At 47.0% G+C, this 23,397-nt stretch overlaps 1 protein-coding gene and 2 long non-coding RNA genes across 12 annotated transcripts in view; 1 reads left to right on the forward strand and 2 right to left on the reverse strand.

The window, feature by feature from the left end:
* Positions 1–149: 149 nt before the first annotated feature.
* LOC119138760 lies at positions 150–14,510 on the reverse strand. Of its 3 annotated transcripts, XR_005101216.1 has the most exons (7): positions 14,146–14,510; positions 11,885–11,957; positions 10,244–10,348; positions 9,043–9,477; positions 6,345–6,478; positions 4,292–4,416; positions 150–193 (listed from the first exon to the last, which is right to left on the reverse strand). It is a non-coding gene; the product is annotated as an uncharacterized LOC119138760 (long non-coding RNA). The 3 variants fall into 3 exon arrangements; XR_005101215.1 differs by lacking the exon at positions 14,146–14,510 and having other exon boundaries at positions 11,885–12,545; XR_005101217.1 differs by lacking the exons at positions 11,885–11,957; positions 14,146–14,510 and adding an exon at positions 10,408–10,800.
* The window catches only part of ctbp2l (C-terminal binding protein 2, like), a 28,684-nt gene continuing 14,057 nt past the window's right edge, over positions 8,771–23,397 (forward strand). Inside the window, exons 1-4 of one of the 8 annotated variants that reach the window (XM_037278690.1) lie at positions 8,771–9,065; positions 9,875–9,900; positions 10,221–10,330; positions 22,011–22,208. In XM_037278690.1, coding sequence (XP_037134585.1) covers positions 22,151–22,208 — 58 coding nt within the window. In that variant the 5' untranslated portion in view covers positions 8,771–9,065; positions 9,875–9,900; positions 10,221–10,330; positions 22,011–22,150. Of the gene's footprint in view, positions 9,066–9,874; positions 9,901–10,220; positions 10,331–19,820; positions 20,060–20,111; positions 20,232–22,010; positions 22,209–23,397 lie in introns of those variants that run through there. The other 7 variants (XM_037278693.1, XM_037278692.1, XM_037278688.1 and 4 more) reach the window with 7 other exon arrangements.
* LOC119138769 lies at positions 16,442–18,895 on the reverse strand. Its single transcript, XR_005101226.1, has 3 exons — positions 18,599–18,895; positions 16,880–16,933; positions 16,442–16,763 (listed from the first exon to the last, which is right to left on the reverse strand). It is a non-coding gene; the product is annotated as an uncharacterized LOC119138769 (long non-coding RNA).

The following is a 23,397-nucleotide window of genomic DNA, read 5'->3' on the forward strand; positions in this document are numbered from 1 at the left end:
CAAACTCATCACGCCAGCGTGGCACAACACAAACAAGATATCGATTGGCTAATCAATACGTACCTGGAACACTTATTCATTCAGATGGGTTCGGAGGGTTCGAGACCACCGGTGGGCGGCGGTTCAGACTTAGACTTAGACAGTCTAGTTCACTAGCCTGACGCTGCAGTTGAGCTGAGGCATCCGGCAATAACTGCAAATGAATTAGAAGAAAATGAGGGAAATGTCAGAGTGAGATTATACACCATGCTCTGTTACAGCCCAAGCTACAAACGTCATCGTGTCTTATAATCAACATTGTGCCATTCATTTGCGCCACTGGAGTGCAATGACACGTTCTCTTTCAGAAAATGTCAGCATGATATAAATATGTTACGATCCTTCTGAAAAGGTCTACTATGGCAAAATAAAACCTTCCAGCAGAGGGCGACCTCGACCTATAGATGAGTCATTACCAATATGACTGTTATTCACATTTCTCTCTTCTTTAAGTTAACAGTGATTAGAAGCCATTTGAATCTTCCCTGGAAGCGCAAGAGCGAGTGAAGCCTCACAATCCTCCCTTTTCTCTTTCAAATCAATTGTTTAAAAGCATTTCATCATCAAATAGTTGTGCTCCGCACTGAGCATCTTAAATGTTTGTAATTGCCTTTAGAGGCCACAAGATGGCAGAAAAGCATTTATTTTCTATCAGAAGGCGAAATGAAGCTCCTCAACTCACCATACCTTGCAATAGTTTAAGGTTGGGGCCAAAGTATGGGTTAAAGTTCAGATTAAATATCTATCAACAAATGTTTTCAATTGAGCTATTATGTAAACAGCCAAAATGCGACACTTTTTTTTTTATCAGCTAACCTAAAACTCAGCAGAAAATCGACTAGTGTCGTAAGAACTGTGTGCAGCTCCTGTGTGAATACAATTGTCAATCAGAGCGTACTTATTGCCGTGGTCATCCGGCTCTCAGGCAGCAGGCATCATTAACGACTCGACTGGCGCACTCATGAACTTCATTATCGTGCGACGGGTTCAACAAAGACTAATTGGTCTCGGGTTTGTTTATTTGCACGGGCAGAGTGTGGCGTGGCCGCCGAGGGATGGATGCTCAAGTAGAGCAGACTCATGGACAAATAACAGAGGCTGCTTTACTTTTGGCCATTGCCACCTGGAGGTATGCGTGACTTCTTTCTACGGATGGACGGATTGACCAATGACAACCAAGAACAGCATCGAGTCCAATCCAAGGGAATTCATGCAAGTAGTGTGCACTGCCCCCGAGATTTTTCCTTATTCAAGGCCTCACTTCATCTGCCAGCCAAGCGTTGAATAATTAAAGGAATTATCAGGCCAGGAGATCCAAAAGCCCCTCAGAAATGTGTCATGCCCCTGAGCAAAGCCTTGTTGGGGCAGGGGGGGGGGGGAAGAAAACCTGCCTTGTAGGCCGAGCCACGTCCCGCCCACGAGGAGTTTTAATGACGCCATCGACGGCAAGCGAGCGTCGACTGGCGGAAAACAGCGGGACGCCACGCACGTCAAATAAATTTAGCATTGCGTCCCCGAATGATGCGCTCCTATATTTTCCCCCCGCTGTTGGGTTTGCAATGTCGCCAGATTCCGGGCGAGCCGTTTTGTACAAAGAATGTGACTGACGCAACATTAATCTCCGGCACAAAACAAGACGCCTGGCACGAGCGCCGCCCGGCGAGGTGGCGACGTCGCTCCAGATTTCTCAGCGCTCCGTCACCCCAAAAATCTTGAGTTCATACAAACAAACAAACAGGAACAATTCAAAAAGCAGGGGGCAGAAAAGGAGGTTAGAACTTTCAAGAGCTTTTCTTTACCAATAAGCCGTGACCTACATGGGAGGCAGCCAGGGTGCAAATCCCAAGTAAGATTCCTGCCTGCTTTTGTGGAATGCGTTTCACGAAGGGGGAGCATTTTGTCCTTTCGGGCTTGAAGCGACTAATCAACGCGTGGACTGTGCAATGATGATTAGAGTTTGAGGTCGATTAACAGCAAAGTTGCAGCGGTGCCTTAAGCGTGCGCAAATATTTGACTCTAAATGAGACGGGTAGCACGGTCACTCGGAAAATAGATATGAATAAGCCAGCCGTCGACTCGACTATCATCCCTTAGTGACGACTGCAAATATTCCGAAGTCTTTCCGCCGCTGATGTCCTTCAAGGTGAAAAGCATGCATAATTCAGTGAAGCGTTCTGACACAAGTGAGCAGGGGCTCATATTGGGGCGGAAATAAATCCACGGCTGACAGTGACGCGCCGAATAGTCATCGGCGGACGTTTCTGATTTCGCAAAGACTCGGCGTGGACGCTGCGCGCTAAGACGGCCTAAAACAAATAAAGTTCCCGTTGCAGCAGCGTTTCATCACACGTCACACCATGCAAATGTGTTACATGACATTTTCCATTTGCGGGGAAGCGAGGGAGGGTGAAAGGAATTTTTTTCACGGAAATTTTTTAGCGCCATATGCCTGTTTGCCAGGGGGAGGGTGGCGGAACACCAAGGGTGGGCTCGGCAAGGCAACAAGGCAATGCGTAATTTCCTTGTACAATTGGGGCGAGCGACCTGCTGTTACGTTACAAATGAAATTAAAGTAGCGCTGTATACCGTATCACTTTAAAAATGTGACAAGGGTTTGAGATCTTGACAGTCCCTCTCATGCGGGCGACCTTGCGCGTGCCCCCTCACCCCCAGACTCACAGCTGCCACTCAAAATGGCAACCTCAAAGCCCCCCTTGTCTTTGTGTGGGGGTGTTGGGGGGGGGGGGGGAGTCACGTTTATTAGCTACTTAGCAAGCGGCTAAATGCTACATAATGCATGAGGTTGCACAATGCTTAATTACATCAGCGTGATTGGGATTCCTCATTGCGGTGTTTGATGGCGGCTCCCCGGGGAAGACGTATAATTGCAGACTTGTTTTCGTTTAGACTGGCCTGCAGTGGAGCGCGGATTAAAAGTCAGCCATCGGCGAAGGTAAGTCCATATATGGTACATAAAATACTAATAGGGAATGTCTTTTGATAGCAAATAAAGTGTTCCCCTAATTATCCATGGAAGAGGCGTGGAGGATGGTGGAGGAAACGGGGGGTGGGGGTTGCGATCACTTTGATACCTGGCCGCCGGATTTTTTGATCACGCTCGTCGTCCGATTGTTACAGGAGACAAATCGCACACGTGGCCAATTAAAATGTACGAGATGACATTGTGGGCTTTGTAAATGCAGGTGGGCTTAAAATTGGGAGGCTAAATGAGGCTTGTTGGAAGTGGTGAAAGGCGAGAAGTTTTTTTTTTTTTAAACTATCATATTCATCTTTAATGAGCAGGCAGAGGAAACCTTCTGTTCCCATTCTTGACTGCAGCCGCAGCACATGACGGACACGCTAATTGACTTTTTTTATTGCCCAATCTTTAGCGCTGTAATGAAGTTGGGACTGTTATGTTTCTCTCATTACCTTTTCATTAAAGATATGAGCGGGAAATGGGTGTTGCCATAGCGATGCTCCACCACCGGCAGCGGGTAAAAGAGCTTGCATTGTTTACTCTTCTGGCAAAATGGCCACAACGTCCTTATTTAGACCACATTGCCTTTCTTTGTCCCTAAGAGCCAACGAGTCCATTTCATTCGAGATAGAAATTTTTTTTTTGGGCCTTGGGGGAGGCCTGCACTCGACATCATTTTAGGTATCGCGAGATCACAATGATCATATATTTTTAGTGTCGGATAGCGAGGCAGCCATTTTGGGCCCTAAAGTAACCAAATATGGTTCCCAGCTTGCAAAGAGCTACTTGAGTCTCTGATGTGATGCCCTTTTTATTTATTACCCTTCAAATGAGACAATCTCGTCTTCTAATGAGCTCTCATTTATTTTTTTGCTTAATCGCCTCCGAGGCCATAAAAGCGACGCGTCTCGTTCACAGTTTGATGCCAACGTCCATCTGCGCGCGCCAGAAACACTCTGTTAACGCTAGGGAGGGAAATTAAACGGAGAAGTTAGCAGATGCCGTCGTTTGGAGAAATGTCTCCAGCATGGCGAGAGAGGGAGAGCGAGAGACGTTTGCACATTTCCTTGTGAAACAAAAAAAAAGAAAGAAAACAATTACTCCAAAATGAGTCAATATTTGCTCAGCGGAGAACACGTGTAAATGAGCCTAATGCTTTTTATCAACGTGCCGACACAACTGGAGTACAGCACCCCCTCTCCTCCGCAAAAAAAAAAAAAAAAAAGAAAATACCGTTGAGAGGCTCGTAAAAGGCGGTCGAGCAAAACTTACCCGCCATTTTGGCTCCAAATGTGAACGCCGTTTGAAGGTCTTTTCATTTGCATCCTAATGCCGCGCCCTTGTTGCCATTAATTTACAGCGCCGGGGCGCAGAGGGGGAATGGTTCATCCTTAAGACTGCCGAGGGAGCAAAAACATAATAACATTAGTACTTTGCCTCACATGAATAACGCCGATAAAACATGCACGTCAAAGTGAAGGCCAAATCAGGTTCAGGCAGAGTATCAGTAAACAATATACAAGGCTTTTTCAAAGGCAAAACAAAAATGGATTCTAATGGAGAACTGCATGCCCTCACCTGTCACAGGTCTATTGAAACAATTTGAATGAATTATGCAAATAATTATCATGTTGAATTTTTGTTCAGAGTTGACATTGCGTTGAGGAAATGCTAAGATGTCAAGCGTTCTTTATTTCTGCTTCAAGTATTTATAATTTGGCTTTTTTCCCCACCTCCCAAAAATATGGCTCCTTGCAGATACTCAAGTGACAGCCATGAGGGACGCGAGGGACTGAATGTGATTTCATTATTAGCCCCACTCGGACTTGCTTAGTATGTACCACGAGCACCTTTCACCCTTGGGTGGCAGCGGTTAATTACTTCAGCTCATTACCAGCCGAGCCGTCGCCCCAAAAGAAAAAAAAAAAAAGCACGCAGGGTGTCGGTTTTGCTGCTTGTTTACGCTGTGGAATTATTGCAGCGCCTGGAAGTGGAATGATTACACAAAAATGTTGAGGCAGATGCAGAGTTATTATCCTCTGGATTGATGAAAGGGACTGTTCATGCAAAAAAAAAAAAAATGTATATAATCTCCTTGTATAGTAATCCTAACAAGTGGTGTCGCCTTGCAGATATTTGTTACTTCTGCACTAATATGATCAATGCTAATGAGTTGACGGCTTGTTTTGGGGATTGTTTCAAATACGTCCAAGGCGGTGCAATATTTCAAAAGGTCACCTTGTTGACCTGTGAGTTTGCAGCTTACGACATTTTGCCTTTTTATTGCAGCAAAGCAGATTCGGCGGTACCTACGCCGTGGGCGGGATCGAAACACAAGACAAAGGTCACGCTCCATGTTTACATTGTGTGCATCTGGCGTCCTACGCAGCCTCTCTCTCTCTCTCGAGCTGACACTTGAACCTCCCCCAAGCTCCCAATGGTTGAAATGTACTGTATATTACAGCGAGGGAGGGGGGGGGGGCTTCTTTTAATAGTGTAACACGCATAGCCGTCCCTTTCAGCCCCTTTTCCAAGTACAGCCGATACATTTTAATCCCATTTGCCAGGCAATTTAAATTCATCCAATTTCACAGATTAACACTTTGTGCCACCTCTCCTGTTTTGACATGAAAGCCGCCCTTTGCGTTCCTTCATACGTCGGCTTACTTCCTTCGCCAGCTCCGTTTCCACAGCGACCGTCCGATGATGCCGGGGGATTCGTCCCACATTGGCTTGCGCATGGTGGCGTTAGGCAAATGGACACTGCTCACACTCTTTGTAAAATTTGGGGGGTTTTCAAAGTTGCTATCTTTCCATGGGAATGCATCAGGAATTTACAAAATTGAAGGTTGGCGCCTAATATTAAACTATATATATGTATTTTTTGTTTTAATTTGACACTTGGTTCTCCAACAATTTGCTGCTTTCGGAGATCTTTTTGCAGAAAGCGTTGAAAAAGTAACACTGATGGTTTTAATTTAGCGCCTCCCGCCTCCTTCGAGCGAGCCTGATGATGTCTGCTTGGCAGCGCAAAAAAAGTTATTAATGGCGCAATAAGAAGTCAGCAAGCTCGGGCTTGGCGGATACTCGCACGGCGTAATGATTTTTCCAGAGACAAGCTGAAGGCTGGTGTCCATTTTTCTACCCGTCTTCTATTTAGATTGTTTTTAACGCAGTGATGGAGCAAGTGGCACAAATGTTGCAATATTTCATTACTGTGTTTTTTTTATCCTTATTGCAAACTCAAGATGGCGGTCGTTTATTTTGTGCCACAGGCAAGCCTCATTTTTTTTTTCCTTTTTGGTCCCCTCCTTCTGTCCATTACCTCCACACCAGACTGCGTCTCCCAGCAGGACGCCACTTCCGCTCTTGCCACACTCGCTGGCTCCTGCCCGGCAGCGCTGCTGCTCCAGGAAAACTTCACACAACATGGTGACCCTTCAACTGCCACAGTCCTTTCTGTCAAAAAAAGAAAAAAAGCACAGAACAAAATTGAACATGGGGGGGAAAAAAAACAACTTCTGGAGCTACCAGGAAATTTGAATATGTGCAGGCTAATGTTTAAGACTATCATCAGGACACGATGAAATAGGATCAAATACTGCTATGTAAGTACTACAACTGCTAATTATATTAAAAAGAAAACACCTCAGGTGGTGACCTTAATCCTTTACAGCCTGTTTGTCTTTTATATGCAACATCTTTTAATTGACCTGACACTTTTCTTTTACTTGTACTTAGGGAGAGAGAGCCAACCATTTTTTCCAGTTCAGAAGAGTTTGCAAAGTATTCATCTCGGCATTCTATCATAGAAACTGTCCTGCCTCTGCGAGCGCATGCATCAAAGACACTAATCAATATCAATAGAGTAATAAATGTATCAGCCGGGCTGAGGATAATGCGGCGTTCTTGCGCTGTTTGCTTTTGGATTGAATGTTGTTTGAAGTCTCATTGATTGTGGGCGGTGGAGGGGTTAACGGCGCACCCGTATCCCGCCATCCATCTCCCGCTCGCATTTCCATGTCAGGGATGATTCATGAAGGGGCCAGAGAGCGTTAACGGCATATTTCTTCCACTCTCCTCGTGAACGACAACGCGTCACAACGTAAAAGATAAGGCTATGAAAATAAACAACAAGAGCTCGCCGGGGGAAACAAATTGGGTGTCGCTGCAATAATAAAGCGCATTTTCCATCAAAGCACTCTAAAGTCATAAACGGGCAAGCGTCTTGGATTTTATGTGCGTCTTGTCGTTTGAAAACGCTGCATTGTAATTGAAAAGGCCCCTTTTTCAATCTGGGATGTTTTAACGATGGAAATTGGCACGATTTTGGGAGGCCATCAACTCAACAGCCCAAATTTGATATTCTGTTATATTGCGATCGTATGCTGTTGCAGACCAACATTAAAACAACAAAAACCCCAAATTATTTTCATGCCTTTGATTTGAAGTAGCAAAGTCCATTAGCACAGCTCGGTGTATCTGCATGTAGATCTTGTTTCAATAATTACAACATCGTTCATTAAACGCTAGCTTTGATGAGATGGCGACGACCCCTTTTGATTAGTTGCATCCGGAACCCTTTTTGATCCCTATTAAAAGGTTGAAGTAAGTTTTTCTTTTTTTTGGGGGGGGGTCTTTTTGAAGGAACTTGAATTTAAAAACGGTCTACAAGGAATAAAAAGAAAGGAGGTCACAAATCAGCAGGAGAGCAACAATAAATCGAGCATATTAAAAGGCATAGCTGGCCGACGGATGCTAATGAAGCAATGTTTACATGTTTGTTTCTGCGGCTAAACAAAGATAAGACATGTTTACCGGGGGGGAAAAAAAAAATCTGAACACCAGCAACGACATGACAGCTTTCTTCTCGACACGCAACAATGACACCCTCATTTGCATATTAATGACAGAATGGAAGTGGACGGAAGGAAGTTGTCGTGGCCTACATACATCAACGCAGTGATATCATAAGTCCGTACAAATGGCGGTTAGACGTTATTGTGCTGAAGCATCAAACTTGTTATGACTCACTATTCGACTTTTAAACACCATGATGGAATCAATTATTGCACTTTTGCCCAACAAATTAGGGATGAAGAAAATGAATGACATGATGTTTGTCTGTGGTCGTATCGCTTCTGCACGATTGACTCTGCAACTATGAGCGGAGAACTATGGGCTACTTTATAGGAGTGTTATCACGTTAAAGAATTGCGTGCACCAGAATTGCAGCCATTGTGCACGTGTTTATTAGATTGGCTTTGAATGTTAAGTATGCTGTGGTGACGCATTTACACATTTGTTGAAAAAAATCACTTCACTCTTATTGACGCATAAAGTTAGTACCTGTTAGTTATTAGTTTTACCTGGTTCTATACTTAGCGACATGATTGTATGGATAGCTTATTTGTTAGTGTGATGGTTAGTACACACAGTAACATGAAAACTACTTGTTTTACAGTCTTTGAAGGAGAGATGGGCCGAAGAAGACGTCAAAATGTGAGGGTACCGTGGCATCTTGCGCTATACAGTATTTTGCAGCAAAAAGCAAGCATATGCATTGCTGACTGTCAGATAAGGATCGTCAGAGTGCAAATCTGCTTGAGGCTGAGAGATGCTTTGGCCATATGAGTGAAAAGAGGAGGAGAGAGGGGGGCTTCTTGGTTTATGTCATTGGCTTGAACGAGCCAAGACCCCGCCTTGATAAAAAAAAGAGAGAGAGAGAGAGCGAGCGAGCGAGGGAAGAAAACACACACAAGAGTTGCACATAGTGAGCAAAAAAAGAGGCGGAGGGGAGAAAATAAAGCGGCGCGGAACACTTGGACTCGGGTTTTGATCAACAAGGAGGTAAACGTGTATCATCTCGGCACATTTTAGACGGTCGGAGAAACAAGACGATTCCATCTTTTCCTGGAGGATTAATAAAGTGGAATCCTGAATTACGGATGATGCTGCCCCCGCTGTTGACCACCACGAAGACGACAACGACGAAGACGTGCGCCTAGGAAAAGTCAACTTACCCCCCTTTTCACAGTTCGAGAAGGTAACTGGAGCGAAGACGGTGTTTCAATTCAGTTCGCGGCGATGTTTGGAAGCAGCCTCCCCTCGGTCGAGCGGCCATGTGTGGCCAGCTTGCCGTGGAGGGAAGCGTCGGGTCGGTCCAACTGACAGGGCGCCTCCCCCCGCGTTAATGTCCGCCACCTTGGTTCATTAGCTCCGTTGCGAGGGCTAGCTTGACCCCCCCGTATCTCCATCTAAGCAAAAATAGCAAACATGTTAGCATGGCGAAGTTAGAAATGTAGTCCGACGAATGGCCCCTTAAAGCCGCTAAAATAGTTGTGGTGGTCCTCAAATTGTGCCGCGGTGGACGCCATCCGGCACGACCACAACTCCCGCTGGTCACCTCAGTCAGGTTCCTCGGTAGAGCTCAACCATATGCCGGCCATTCTTGGGACCTCATGTCGCCGCAAAACAAGCGCGGTAAGTAGTAAAGAAAAACGTCGCCCTTTTCCCGCCAGTCCTCGTATTTCCTATTTTTCGGGCAGGTACGTGAAGTGCTCTAGTTCAAAAGGTCATCTGACCCGGCGATTAAAAGTCACATGAAGATGCAACAGCAGGTATAAAGGCGTCATACTGTGATTAGACTTTTATAACTACATAATAACAATAGTGGACTTGTTAATTACTATATAATACAGGATTTAAGGGTAAAATGTGAGTATGGAATGTTCAAATCGGTGTAAAAGATTCACGACAAAGAAAATGGCTCCCAATTACTTAAACACACTACAGTTAGCCGTTAAATTGTCGCATCTGTCGTGTGGAAATGACCCTGACCTTGTGTTTTGTCAGATGCCCTCGCCATGAACCCTCCCCTGGTGAGTGAGGCCCTCCAGGTCTTTGACACTTTCTTTGTTATGGATTGTTGATGCTGTCTTTATGCAACAAGCTAGTGTCTGCGCTAAGAGTTTGCTGCTGCAGTTTGTTGTGGTTTAGCACAAGCTTCAAAATAGTAAGATTTCCTTCCTGAAATTAGTCATCATTATTTGTTGACCAACCTTCACACTTGGTAGACGAACTATAGAGTAAATCCCCAGTAACTCACACCCCCCTTCCCCCCAGTAGACCATAACTAAAGCTGTTAGCTGAAAAAAGTACCCACCCAGAGATTCCCCCCAAACACCCTCCTCATTTTCAGGAGACATGTTAGCAGAGGAGCACCTCGCATTGGCCTACTGGCTGATAGCAGGCCGACTTGACAGTGATCTTCTGCATGATGGAAGATTCCAGTAGAAGTTCCACGGGCAGGTAAGGTTCCTTGGGGTGCTGTCAATGAATAAAGCATCATGGTAAACCTGTTAAGATGATCCAGAGAATGGTCTTACCAATGGTAGGAAGTTAACAGCTGAAGCTCACTGTTTAAGGTAAGCCCTTTTTGGGGGGGGGGAGTCTGCACTAAATATGGGCTCAGTTGAGTTCCCCACTGTCCAGATACACAGGGGTCCTCCATCAGCTCTGTTGTTGCCAAGGAAGTAGTTAAAATGGTGGACAGTTCCATGAACTCCATCAAAGCGGGCTGTTAATCCTACAAAGTTATTCGACAGAAGTTAAACGAGCGGCCCGCTTCCTGTTTTTTTCCTCTTCTCCCTTAGCAGTAAAAAATGTCTGCTGTCGAGCTTCTAGAACAGACTCCCCCTGGAGAGGAATGCGCCCTCCGCCATCCTCCACCGTGTGTTGCCCAGCAGCGACCTATCACTCATGGCAATTGAACGGCTCTCTAAGAGGGACCCCTGTTGGCGCCGTGCAATATTTATTACCATCCGTCAAACCCTTGGCTGAACCCCCCCCCCTCGCCACCCTCCTTGTGCTCTCTCCTTCCATGGGTGAATAACGGCGGCTTCTCTAAGTTCCGCGTTAAAAAGTTCCCTCGCTGGCCACCATTAGCTGGGATTTACGGCAGCGGCTCTCCCTTAGAAGTGCCTGCAAGCGAGCCAACGTGTGTCAGCGCCGTCGCGTACCTTCCGGGCTGAGGCGTCAAATATATTACAAATGACATGTTTAGCTCGTGCTTTTTTTGACAGCTTTGCAAGAGCACAATTTAATCAGACGGTACGATATTTATTACCTGGTGCCGTCTGCAGCTGGCAACTGTTCAATGTGGATGTCAAATAAGGCTAATTAAAAGCCGTTAGAATGGTTGGGCGATGATAAAGCGTTTGTTTTTATTTTGGACACGGCGGGGAATAACTTAAAAAAATAAAAGTGCTCAAGTGGAACGGAGGCATCGAACTTTCTTCGTGTCATCTGCTCGGCCCACTTTCCTGACAGTTGATACGATTGTGTTTTGTGTAGGTGAGAGGATAATTGGAGCTATGGATGTCCTTATCACAGTGACAGTAAGAGCTGAGCTCCTCAAAGGGAGAAGATCCAGCGATAAGTCTTACACCAGCCTATCGATGCTGTCTATTTTTTTTTTCTCCGCCGCAAGTCATTGCCGTAGCACCTCATGTGGTCGGCGAGCGAACACGGGCTACCTCTAGCTTTACTAGGTCACGTCCTTTCGTTATGCACGGAGCCCCTTCTCCACCCCTCGTGGATGACGCCGCGTCGTCAGGCGGACTAAATTCAAAGCGATTATATTCTTACAACTTCATACTCTTTTCATTTAATGCGTATTAATTGATGTGCTCTGGCGTAATCCACCAAGGATTTCTCAAAGGCGAGCACAAAAGGCCTTTATTATCTTACAGAGGAAGTGGCCTTTTGGGACGCCTCATTGTGCGTTGCGCCGCAAAACAGACCTAAGTGAAATGAAATTACAAGGTATCACGAGCGCAGCCAAGGATCATATTGAATAATTACCTCGCCGGAGCCATTGTAGTCACGCGAAGGCGCTCTTTTTTTTCGAGGAGCTTGGGGGAGGTTATGGCTTCCCCTGACAAAGAAGATAAATGCGGTTTCAAGGTTAGACTGTGCAATGGCCAAATGTTTTGAGAGGACGGCTTAATTTCATGTCCTCGGAATGTGATTTGCGATATCCACCCCTGTGTTGCCCTTGGTTTTTATTCTGGAGATAAGAACTCAACAGGCTTCTTTTTCAAGTGTTTACAGAACCGCTAAGTGGATTTACTGGATGCCGGGGCATGCTTATTATTTGGCCATCATTCGCTTGGCCTTGTGTTTTTCTTTTTTTTTTTGTCTTTGAATCGCAATTCAGTAGTGATTCTCATTTGAGAGAATTAGCCTGTTTCTTATGCACATAAGCAAAACATGAGCCCAATACAGAGGAGGAAAATTGCTGAGCACGGTTAATTACAGCGCAGGCAGCAAAGTGGGGGTGAAGGGCCGCCATGGTAACGGCGGCGTGGCTGCGCTATTTTATCTCCTGCTATGTGCCGCTCAGCACTTTGTATATGCAGATCAGTCCTGTTAATGATCATGTCTGAAAGCCAAGACCAGAGGAAGCAATGGGCTTGCTAGCCTCGTTTCCAACAAGTCATATATGTTTCGCTATGCATTTCATTTTGTCCGAAAATATTTGACTCCTTCTAGGGGTGCACTGAGCTAAATCGTCCATTCCCTGAAGAATATCAACATGGGATAGTCACGACGAGGCCCAGAACGTAACCCGGCATCACACCGGGAGTGCCATTGTTTGCTTGAGCGCACCGCTACTCAGGAGTCAAAGAGGAGCTCTTCATTCCCCCCCCCCCGTCGAGCCGAGTGAAGGTCTCGCAGCTTATGTAATGTCTCCAAACATTTGCGCTGCAGCACGAGGGGGAAGTCAGGCATGTCAAAGCTGCGCAAAACTCTCATCGAGGTGGGACAGATGGCGAGCCTCATTTGCAGCCTCGTAAACTGCCCGTGACGGCGGAGACAAAGTGGGGCAGCGCTTAACAGAGATTTCGCAGACACCGGACTACAGTCGCTCGCGTCGGGCAGGCCGTAAAGCATCGCCCGCCGGCTAAAGTGTTATGACGGCTAATTGCGGCATTTGCTGATTTATGGAAGCGTTGATTCCGATTATAAGAGCCGGAACGCAGCGACGCACAGGTGGAGCGCCGCCATTATTACCCAAAGCCGTCGGAATCCCCGCGTTTGGAACATCCATCACAAAGTTAAGGAAGGTGACCGCGAGTTGTTTTTGTAATTCACTCGTTAATCAGCGCTCCGTCGGGCGCGTCGGCTTTGTCCGCCGCTAGCAACTTTTTGAGCAGAGTCCATTAGCGAGTAAACACACGGCGAAATGAAGATGCCCGGCCCCTGCAATCCCCACGACGGGAGATCAAATGGCAGGCCCGGTGATGATGAGCGATGTTTATGGCCGCCGCTCTATTAAGGCCAAGCTCTTCCCCGCTGGCACGTAATGAACATCCACCTTTGCGAAACGGCCACCGCGACGCCGTTTCGCCGGTCATTTTCATCAAAATGTGGCGTAATTGCCCTCGAATGAGTTTTCGGGATAACTTGGCAAGGTGACTGCCTTATGGCAACATTAAATGTGTTGATTTGAACGGAAGCGCCGCCACCCACCACCACCATCTCTCTCTTTTTGTATGCTAATGAAAGCCTGTTACGTCCTTGGGTGGGTGACAATTGCGGCCTGGACTCTTTCTGTTTGTACACGGAAACGCCTCCTCCAGATGTCCGTCCGCTGCGGGAGGCAAAAAAAAAAAAAAAAAATCCCGCCTTTCTTTCTTGCTTGTTGATTCTGTCAGGAAGAGGGTTAAATATCGACGACAAATCTCAGAGAGAGACGGGTAATGTTTTGGGATAGCGCAGACAATGTACCATCTGCACACGGCGGGGTGTATCGAGCGACACCGGACTACCGCTGTGAGCAACGATTGCATTGTTATTAAATGGCTGTTGCCTCCCTGGCAGCCATATTAAAGCCTCTGATCCTTTGCCCGGTGCAAGAAAAAGAAGAGAGAAAGCAGCCCCCCCCTGCTCCGCCGCCATCCCCCCACCCTTGTCTGGAAAAAAGTCTGGCCTGCTGGACATGGTGACATAATGTGCAGCTGCAACAGCACAGATTAGACGATGGCCGCGCAAACAGCAGGAGCAGGCAGCAAGACAGGAGCTCCCTCCATCTTGAAGGCCGTTTTGGATCCATCACGTACATTGGTGATGATGTCATTGGAAAAATGCGTCCTTCCAACAGGGCATCCCATTCGTGTCAAGAGTACAAGGCAGATTTTAGTCGTTGCTTCGTTAAGGGCCAGGTCCAGCCCGCCACATCAACACCGCCCCAAAATCAGGTTCAGTGGCAAATGTAATATACCAATTCATTATGCTGTCATTGATTAAAAATGCAGACAGCAGCTAACCACATCAAAGTGTGCTAACTCAACCAGCCTTTCATACTTGACAAAAGCAAACAACTCGGGTTACATCAATTTCCCGAGCTCGCATAGTTTCCCGTCAACCGATGGAATATATACATGGCGTAAACTGGAGCTGAGCCATACTTAGAATATTTGGAGTCAGGCGACTGTCAGATCAGCAGCTCAGTCTGTCGTCTCCAAGAAGTGAATGGCGGACGCTCATAAATATTCACGGGGCGCTCAGACTCCCGTGTTTTTTCCACTAAAGTTTCCAAGGTCCCGTTTTTTTTTTTTTTTCTAAATGCCGAAACCCGTCATCCCAGTTTGATGGGACCTGACATTTGGCAAGGTTCTGTGCAGAGGATTTGTTTGTGACAGCTTCAAATTATGGCGACACACAAGCAGCGGCGAGGAAAGATGAGGTGTGTGTGTTGGGAAACGAGAGAAAATAGCTGCCGCTTATTCAAATGTCACTTCAACAAGGTGAACGCATAAGCTCCCCCAAGCATCACATCGGAAATTCCCTACAATGGTTTCTTGCCGTTCTCCGTTCCGGGCGTATTGTGTTTGGGTCCCGGCAGCCGCCGTTAAACCTTATGAAGCTCTGCCAGCCTCTCAACTGTAGCCAGAAACCATTTTGTTGTTTTGTGTGTAGGTTGCCACTGAGACGCCAAGCACTTAGGTCCCATTTTGGGGTGCGACATATACATTCTCAAGCTCTCCCACTCTTAAGCTACTCAGAAAGACATCGCCTTAAGTGCAATCCGGGGGAGGAAGGCAGCCGAGGAAAATATCCGAGTACGGTTACCGCCGTTTTTGTTGCCCGCCCGGCGATATTTCTTGACAGCGTTTAAGACAGTAAATTATTTTCTGAATCCCTTCAGATCAAAATCAGAACCTATTCCCATCTACAGATCCAATATTTGCCAATATAGATGGTCGGATCGTTTCTATTCAGTTACAGCAAGTCATAACCAATTTGCTCAAAATCTCCGCAATCACGTCCCTCGATCCGTGACGTGTAAATCCAACGCTAAACTACAACCGCCGTGCGCATTTGTGACGATCAGACTCGTATATTGCCGCTGTGGCTCCCCCCCCTGATTAATGGAGCAATTACATCATCCATAACAGTGAATGATGATTGCTCTAATGATGAGCTCATGCTGGGTAATGACTCGCGGAGTTTGCTTGCGTAAAGCGCGCAAAGGGAGGCGAGGAGACGGCCGCCTCGTGTTTACAAAGTGTTGCCTTCATGTCCTAGTTACGCAAGATTGAGTGAGTTCTTTGGGAGATTGACTCTCGTACTAGGCGTTAGCCATACCATTTGCAGGAATGAATGCCAATGCTAATTTGAATTCTAATCTCAGGACTTGATCGGTCCAGTTGACTGCAAGATGCAGTGGAGCAAGACCAAGGGCCACTCACATTGCCTGTTGAGAAATGCAATGAGTCTGCTCCACTTGGGCCTGAGCCCGGTTGCTGTTAAGAGACCAGACGGCTCAATGGAGCTGAATCACCTGAGGTTAAGTTTGGCAGGAGCTCCTGTGGGTCCTTGAAATCCAGAACCCATGTGATGGATATCACCATTAGGGGCTAGCTAGTATGACATAGTACCTTTTTGTTTATATCATGCAGGCCTTTGCAAACTTTAGGAACAATCGTCAAGATGAGCCTTTTCTACGTATCCTACAAACTTTAATGAACAAAGTCAATTGTTCAAGCAGAGCGGATTGTGCGGCGGGAGCACACGGGATTGGCTTTCGGACTGATATTGAAGATAATTGGGGGCTCGAGAAAACAATATTTGCGGTGCAAAGTTTTGTTTGTCCTTTGTTTACGTCGATTCATTAAGCCTCGGCGTTTTGGATGTGAGGTCTGCGGAGAGCGTGCGAGAGAGAACTCGGCTCAAACGAAGCATGCCAAATTAGGCGGGAGAAATTCCAAAAGCTTCTGAGCCTCATTAAGACCCTGTGCCATGTTTTGTAAGGGTGTGTCTGGAAAAGACAAGTAGTGTTGGCTCGCTTGGATATTTTCTGTTTACTGAGCACAAAAGCCGTGCGAGACAAAGTGACAATCCATCCGACCGCCTTGTGGGAAGAGAGACGACGCTCCCGACACAACACGGAGGGAGAACTGAAAGATATCAGGTGACTCGAGGGAAGTACCTAAGATTCTCCCGAGTTGCCGCGATGGACTAGTGGCTTGTTTGGTCGCTGGAAGTTTCAGCCTCACAATTGTCTGACTGGCGGCGGCGTTGAAAGGTACAAAGCGGCGACGAGTGGGCGGCGGGTAGGCGGACAAATGGATTTGGTGTCGTCCATCTCGCAAAGATGCCTCCGCTGTGTTTGCTTCAGTCACTCTGTCATTTACTTGGTTGATAACACGCCGGCTTGATGACTCTTTAATTACCTCTGCAGCAGGGGAAAGGCATTTGAAATTTTTCTTTGTGCTTTCGCAGGCAGGTTTCAGCACTTATTAAGGAAATTCTGCATTAACCCGAGTCAGCGGTTTTGTCAAACGACCCTACCTCTCCTCCACTGTGGTATGCCGCAATCTCATCACATTTAAGAGAGAGGGGATGCTGGAGAAAGAAAAAAAAATTAATTGAAGGCATGCGATAGTTAAGACAGAAGCCCAGGCCAGGGTGCGGGATAAATCAGGCGTCCTCCTGGCAGCTTTATGGCTCTGGAGAGAGAGCGAGGGGAGAAGTGGTTAATGGCGGAAGATAGAAATGTTGGGTTACTCCCCCCACCCCCTCGACCCTCCCCCCAATTAGATCAGGCCCCTCCGACCAGGCTTGATATACGGAGTTAATTCAGCTAGCTTTGCGCTATCATTCAAGCGCGCTTAATGTGTGTCCCGTCGCCTCGCGCTTCCACTTTCTATCAGCTGTTAAACAATGGCCAAACAAGCCCTCCCGTTATTGCGGTCATCTTGGTCACGTCCCACCCTCACCCTGTCGGGGTGGCGCTCACCGGGGGGGGGGGGGCGATCCCCGAGGGCCCTCCCCCGATTGACTTCAGCCTTCTGCTTTCATAATAAGGAGGGGGTGCACAGCAGACGCTCAAGTGGTTCTTGCAAGGGAAATTGGGGACCTGCTCCTCTCAGCACTTGATTTAATCCGGCCCCTCTGTGTGTGGCAAGTGATGGGGCTGTTCAGTCTGGGACCAGATGGATGGATGGATGGGGGGGAAGGGGTCGGACCTCAAAAGACAATTTTGGAATCCCAGAGAGTTCACAAACCCGACTGCCAGAATCTGTTTCAGATCATTTGAACTAATCTTTTAAGACCCGGCGCCATATTGAGGCCTGTGACGCCAACTAACTAACTTGTATTGTAAAAAAACGTAGTGCTGTTTGAACACGAGCTTGGGTCGGATTTTTCTGTACAGCACACTGAGCGAGCCAGGTAGAGGTGAGTGGGAGTCCAACTCCAAGAAGGAGGAGAGGAGGTCTCGGTCATGTTTGTTGGCAAAGCTGTAGGTGTGCGCGTCGGGAAACATTTTGTATCAGAGAGAACCGAGGCCAACTAAGGACGCTTGCAGAGGAACGAATAACATAGAAAACAATTCAATGTCACAAGGATATAATATTAATACGAGAATGCAACATTCACAGGTGGTTTGCCGCCGAAACTGCGCCGTGACCTCAACCCTGAGGCGCTCATTGTTTCTTTTCAATCTGCGTCATTCATCCATTCATCCATCCCATCGACTGCTATGTGTGTCTGCGTGGGAGCAATTGGGCCCGAGGAGGAGGAGGCCGCGTTGGGCTATTTTCGTATATCCACCGCATGTCTATGTGACCCCCATCGCGCAAAATGAATCGGATCCGTTTCAATGCCCCACGTGGATAAGCACAGCAAGTTGTTGTTCAAATGCAGAGAGAGAAACTCGAAAAATTGCGGAGTTGCTCAATCAATTGGCGAATGACCGATTATGTCAATTGCACTACTTATCAATGTTCAGTTACTCTAATTAATGACAGTAATTAATTGTTGACCCTACTTTCATTCCAAGCCTTATTTTCCTTTTGTGAGCCCAGCATTAAAAATCATGCAAAGGGCTCAAAACGAGCCACTTGTGCAATAAGTGATTTCATTTCCGCACCGATACCCGCGGAAATGCCGTCTCATCATAAACACAATGGTGTTCGGGGGTTGTTTTTTTTTTGGAAGGGGGGTGGGGGCTTTACATTTGCTTAAGAAATTGATAAAAAAGATCACTCAGCAAACAGAACGCGCTACCTCTTTGGACGCGGAGGATGCGGCCGCATTGGACTCAATCCAAGGTTGGAGGCATCTTTATCTCAGTGACTGCCTCCACGCCGGCGCTACGCAGTAACTCAAGCAGTGCGCTTTGAGAAACGCACAGCTTTGATCTGCGTGTCACAGTGATGAATAGCTGTTTCCATTCTTTTGTTGCCCATCAGCACTTTTTTTCACTCTGCAGTTAATCCGTCGGGCCAAGTGCACTCTGACGGTCATTTTTCACTTGTAACTGTAACACCTGCATCCAAGCCTGAAGCGGAGCCTGTAAAAGAAAACGAAAGGGGAGTCAGATGCGATGTCCTTAGATGGGAGAGACCATAATCACTAGGTGGGAGGGGGGGGGGGAGTGTCAAGTGTTAAAAGGATTGTCATGTCTGTCCGGATAAGATGGCTCATTGGCATGATTTACGGCAGGCTTTCTGCTGGAATGGCCTTGGGAAATGGACTACTACAGCCGTCACGCTAACGCCGGCATTGTCACTGAAGCTTTTCCGACTTGATGCCGTCTCGGAATCCCGACTCGCAGTTTCATCTGCACACGACGGTGACACGGCCAATAGGGAGGAATAAAAATGCTGTGTCAAGCCCATCCTGACAGTCATCGTTTAGCGTGGGAGCACTTGGGATCTGTGGCGGAAGAGCTGGCCATCCTCTGGAGACCTGTTCTACATACGGCGAAACAAGGAGCACGCTGCTGAGACTCCACACCATTTATCTACCAGCTGCAAGGTTGGGCCAAGATTAATTGAGTGAGAAGTGACAGTCTGTGTGTGTTAGTGCTGGTGACTTGAAGCGTGGTGTATTAGTCGAGCCGGAGATGATAGGACCATGTGCTAGGGGGAGAACAGGGATGAGGAGGGGGTGGGGTCAACCTTGTCTTGTGCGCCCGTCGTGATCAGCAGGGGTTGCACCTTGGTGGCAGCTGCTTATCTAGCTTGCGCTGAGGCAGGATAGTCACCTATCGCCCCAGAATCGAACGGCAGAACACTGGTGCTGGGATAGAAATCTGGTCTCGGGTTTAGGGGTGCAAACATATCTTGAGGGGGCCATAACTGAGGACCCCCTCGTGGAAAACTCTAAACCTGGAATGATCCTTTTGAGCATTCCCGCCGGCGCGAGTCCTCATCCGTGTTTTGCAACTGGGTTCAGCGCTTGTACTCTGGACTCTATCAGCACATTGTTTGAACTGGCACGCTCCCAATGCAAAGCCCGTGTACAGCAGCACAGGCTGTCTCAACCATCCCGCGGGAAGTTTGTGGGCACATTCCAGAGAGCACGGGGGGTGGAAGCACCTCAATTTTAGGAGTGGGAATCTCTGAATCACCTTTTCCTGGAAGGACGCAAAGGGAGCTGAGCTGGGACCGAGCGGCCGGCTGAGCCCGGCTGGCCTTTTGCTGTTGGCATTGGGTAACGCCACACCTTCCCTGTGCTTAACAGGTTGGCACGCTGCAGGCGGTTTTTCCTGTTCTGTTTTTTTTTTTTTTTTTTTTGCTCTGGCTTCTACTACACACAGATAACCTCGCCTGCTGGAACTTTGCAAGCGTATTGATTGGCTAGTTCTCGGTGAAGATATCTTTCTTAAACGCAAGCATCATTCCCGATGCCGCAAGTGGGAAGCATTTTTCTTGGCATGGTTTTCCAGCCAATTTCGCTTTGTGTCAAGTTGTCACCTGCCCACGCCTATTGCGGAACTCGTTCGGAAATCTCACATTATGGTGCCCGGTTGTTTTGAATATAAATAGACGACTGTATGGATTTTCCGAACTCATCCATCACTCTGGCATCGGAGGACGTATATCTCAGCCCCGTGACACTTGACTGACACTCGTGGAGATGTATTGCTCTTCGTGCATCAGCGCAAGTGTCTCCTCATCACCTTCCATCCTAAGATTTATCATAAACCTTCCAACTACCCCCGGTGGCTTAATGTCAGCTAATTAATTGTAGCCAATTAACTCTGGATGCGTTTGAGGGTAAAATTGATGAGTCCTCCGAATTACTTCCTTTGGCATCGTGCCTCCCTCGCAGCATCCGAGCGTCGGGCTCACACAGCAAGTAGGTGGTCGTGACCTTTTGAATAATTCAGTCGCATCCAGAGATGCCCGCTGAGCGGAGTTTCACTTGGACACTTTGTCTTCGTAAGAGCAATCGATCAGATTGCTAAGTTGCTGAGGCTGGTTGAGCTTTTCTAAACTAGCACGAAGGGCGATCAATCACTTGTCAAGTACTCGTCTGCCACTAATCCATTCATCCACTAATGAGGCAGCTAAGTGTTTCTGCTGGATGCTAATTGATACCACCCCCTTCATCAATCGAAGGCCGATGATCGTGCTTGCCCATGGTCCAACATCCAAGAGCAACATGTTTCGGACTCCTCACGGCAACCGCCAAGTCTTTTGATGCTTCTTAAATATTGGAAATGTCAAAAGAGCCGCAAGAACGTTTCACCAGCACTCGCTTAAATGACCACAAGCAACAATGGCGATCGATCACTTGTCAAGTACCCGTCTGCGGCGAAATCCATTAATCAACTAATGAGGCCGCTAAGTGTTTCGGCTCGTGGCTAATTGAAACCACCGCTTGGCCGCCAAATCCCCCCACTGACGGACAGCCGCCGCGGCCAGCCGTCCAACATCTAATTTTTATTTTGCCCTCTTTGGCACATTTGTTTTGCATTCTAATACATCACATAGCCAAAAAATGCGGCATGCATAAAAAATGTATTTATTGAAATTTAGTATCGTGTGGCACATCATCAAAATCATTTTTGAAGTTTGTACTGCCATTTGCAGCTACCTTAACTTTTTGAGAGTGTTTCCACTCCATTGTAAACAATTTGATGGCTGTGCTTTTGGACTGCTTCCTTTCACAGAGGACTTGAAAGTCCTCAGGCAAGGATTTTTTTTCTCCCCCCCCATGTTTTATTTGTGATGCTTGTGTGCTTGCTTGCATCAGACAAAAACGTCTGTGTAGTCGGTGGGAGGAAGGCTGCCTCTGGTACTGAACAAGCACTTTTTTAGTGCAACAATTAATCCTTTTTGTGTGTGCGTGTGTGTTTTTGCTGTACTTGCACTGTATTTGTGCCAGCAAGGAGATAGAAAAAAAAAAAAAAAAGCCAACTCGTCTGACTTTTTGGTTTTCTCTCTAACAACAACGCAATTGTGCACGATTGGCTGCGATGCGTGTCGGCGATTAGCAAATAAGAAATTCCCGCTTAAAGTTGTTAAAGGGGAACGACACGGCATCGATTCCCTGGAGATTGAGTTACACTCTCAGAGTTGCTTTTAACTACCCTCTACTGGGCTCCGTGTGTTGTTACATTTTCCCGATTCTGAGGTTTTTTTTTTCTTATTTGTGCAGTAAAGTGTTTTTTTTCCTCTTGCTTTAGGTATATGTGCCGAGGCGTTATGCCCCGGGGAGCAGTGCCCACAGTGCACTAGAGGCATCTGAACCTTGTCAGCGGTCATAAAGCCGAAGCCACCCCAGCGCCCGCCGCCCGTTGAGCCGAGACGTCCTTTTTTGGGGGCCATGTCTCTCACCGACAAACACAAAGTCAAGAGGCAACGGCTGGACCGAATTTGTGAAGGTAGGGATCGCAGTAAAATGAATTTTGGACAGGACAAACATCAGGGTCAATGCACAAATATTACTCAAAAAATTTAAATAATACAAAAAATTGAATTTATGAAAAATAAACATGTTACACAAACATTGTTTCATTGTGAGAATATAAAAGACCATAATTGCAAGAAAAACACCTTCCCCAAAATGAACAATTAGTAGAAAAATACAATGTTAGATAAGAATCCAAAACAATAGATGCAAAACAGACCCGCCTAAAATAGAGAAAATGGTTTGGGCAGAGCCTCTCGTTGGGTAAAAAGAAGTGGAAAAAAGTTGTCCCACCGAACGCATGGAGCGGCACGATAAGGCCGCCATGACGACAATCTCGGCTCAAGGAGAAAAACAAACACCGAGCGAGGCCCTGACCGGTTATTGTCTCTGGCGTGAGGCTAAAAATCCTCTCTGGCGTGACTCATCTTGATCCAGGTTGGCACCGTTGGCAGGAAGATGAAGAGCAGATGAAGGAGCGATGCTCGCTCTTCTCTCACAGTTAAATTGGGGGGGGGGAAATGTGGCCATCTTTAACGAATCACCTAGTAACTTGTTTTTAGTTTCTTTACAACCACAGGGGACAGACTCTAACGTCAGATTAGCGCCACTCTGCCGTTGTGGCTTGCGGTTTTGTCCCCGTCTCGCGTAGCCCCGCCCCCTTCTAGTGTGGCTTAGCTGCGCAGCCCCCCTCCCTCGTCTGAGCAGAAAACAAGTGGGCCGTCGCCGCTCCCCTTCTGTCAGCCCCATCTGTGCTGCAGGCAGCACGGGCCACGGGCTTGACAAGTGGAAGGCAAATAATCACGTGTAAAACGTCGCCGTTCAAACGGTTCAAAGGTTTCTGCAGCGTAAAGCCAATGCGAGCAAGATTTCGAGAAAGTCGAAATTGAATCAAGTTCCCCGCTGTCACGCGTTAATTCCTGAAAGTCGCCAGGAAAGTCTAGAAAGAGATTACATCTGGCGCATTGTTGCCCTTTTGGCAGCAAATATCGTATTTTGACACTTTTCTTGTATAATTCATGCTAGTCCCCGTTGCACCAGTGTAATATAGCATGCTCACTTAATTATGGAGCAGACCTCAAGAGAGGCGTACAAGATACATTTGGCAACTGGCTGCTTCTTGCCAATGAACTGTGGGAAATGAATCACTTGACCTGATATTG

The sequence above is a fragment of the Syngnathus acus genome, chromosome 19 (assembly GCF_901709675.1).
Source record: "Syngnathus acus chromosome 19, fSynAcu1.2, whole genome shotgun sequence".
NCBI classification, from domain to species: Eukaryota; Metazoa; Chordata; class Actinopteri; order Syngnathiformes; family Syngnathidae; genus Syngnathus; species Syngnathus acus.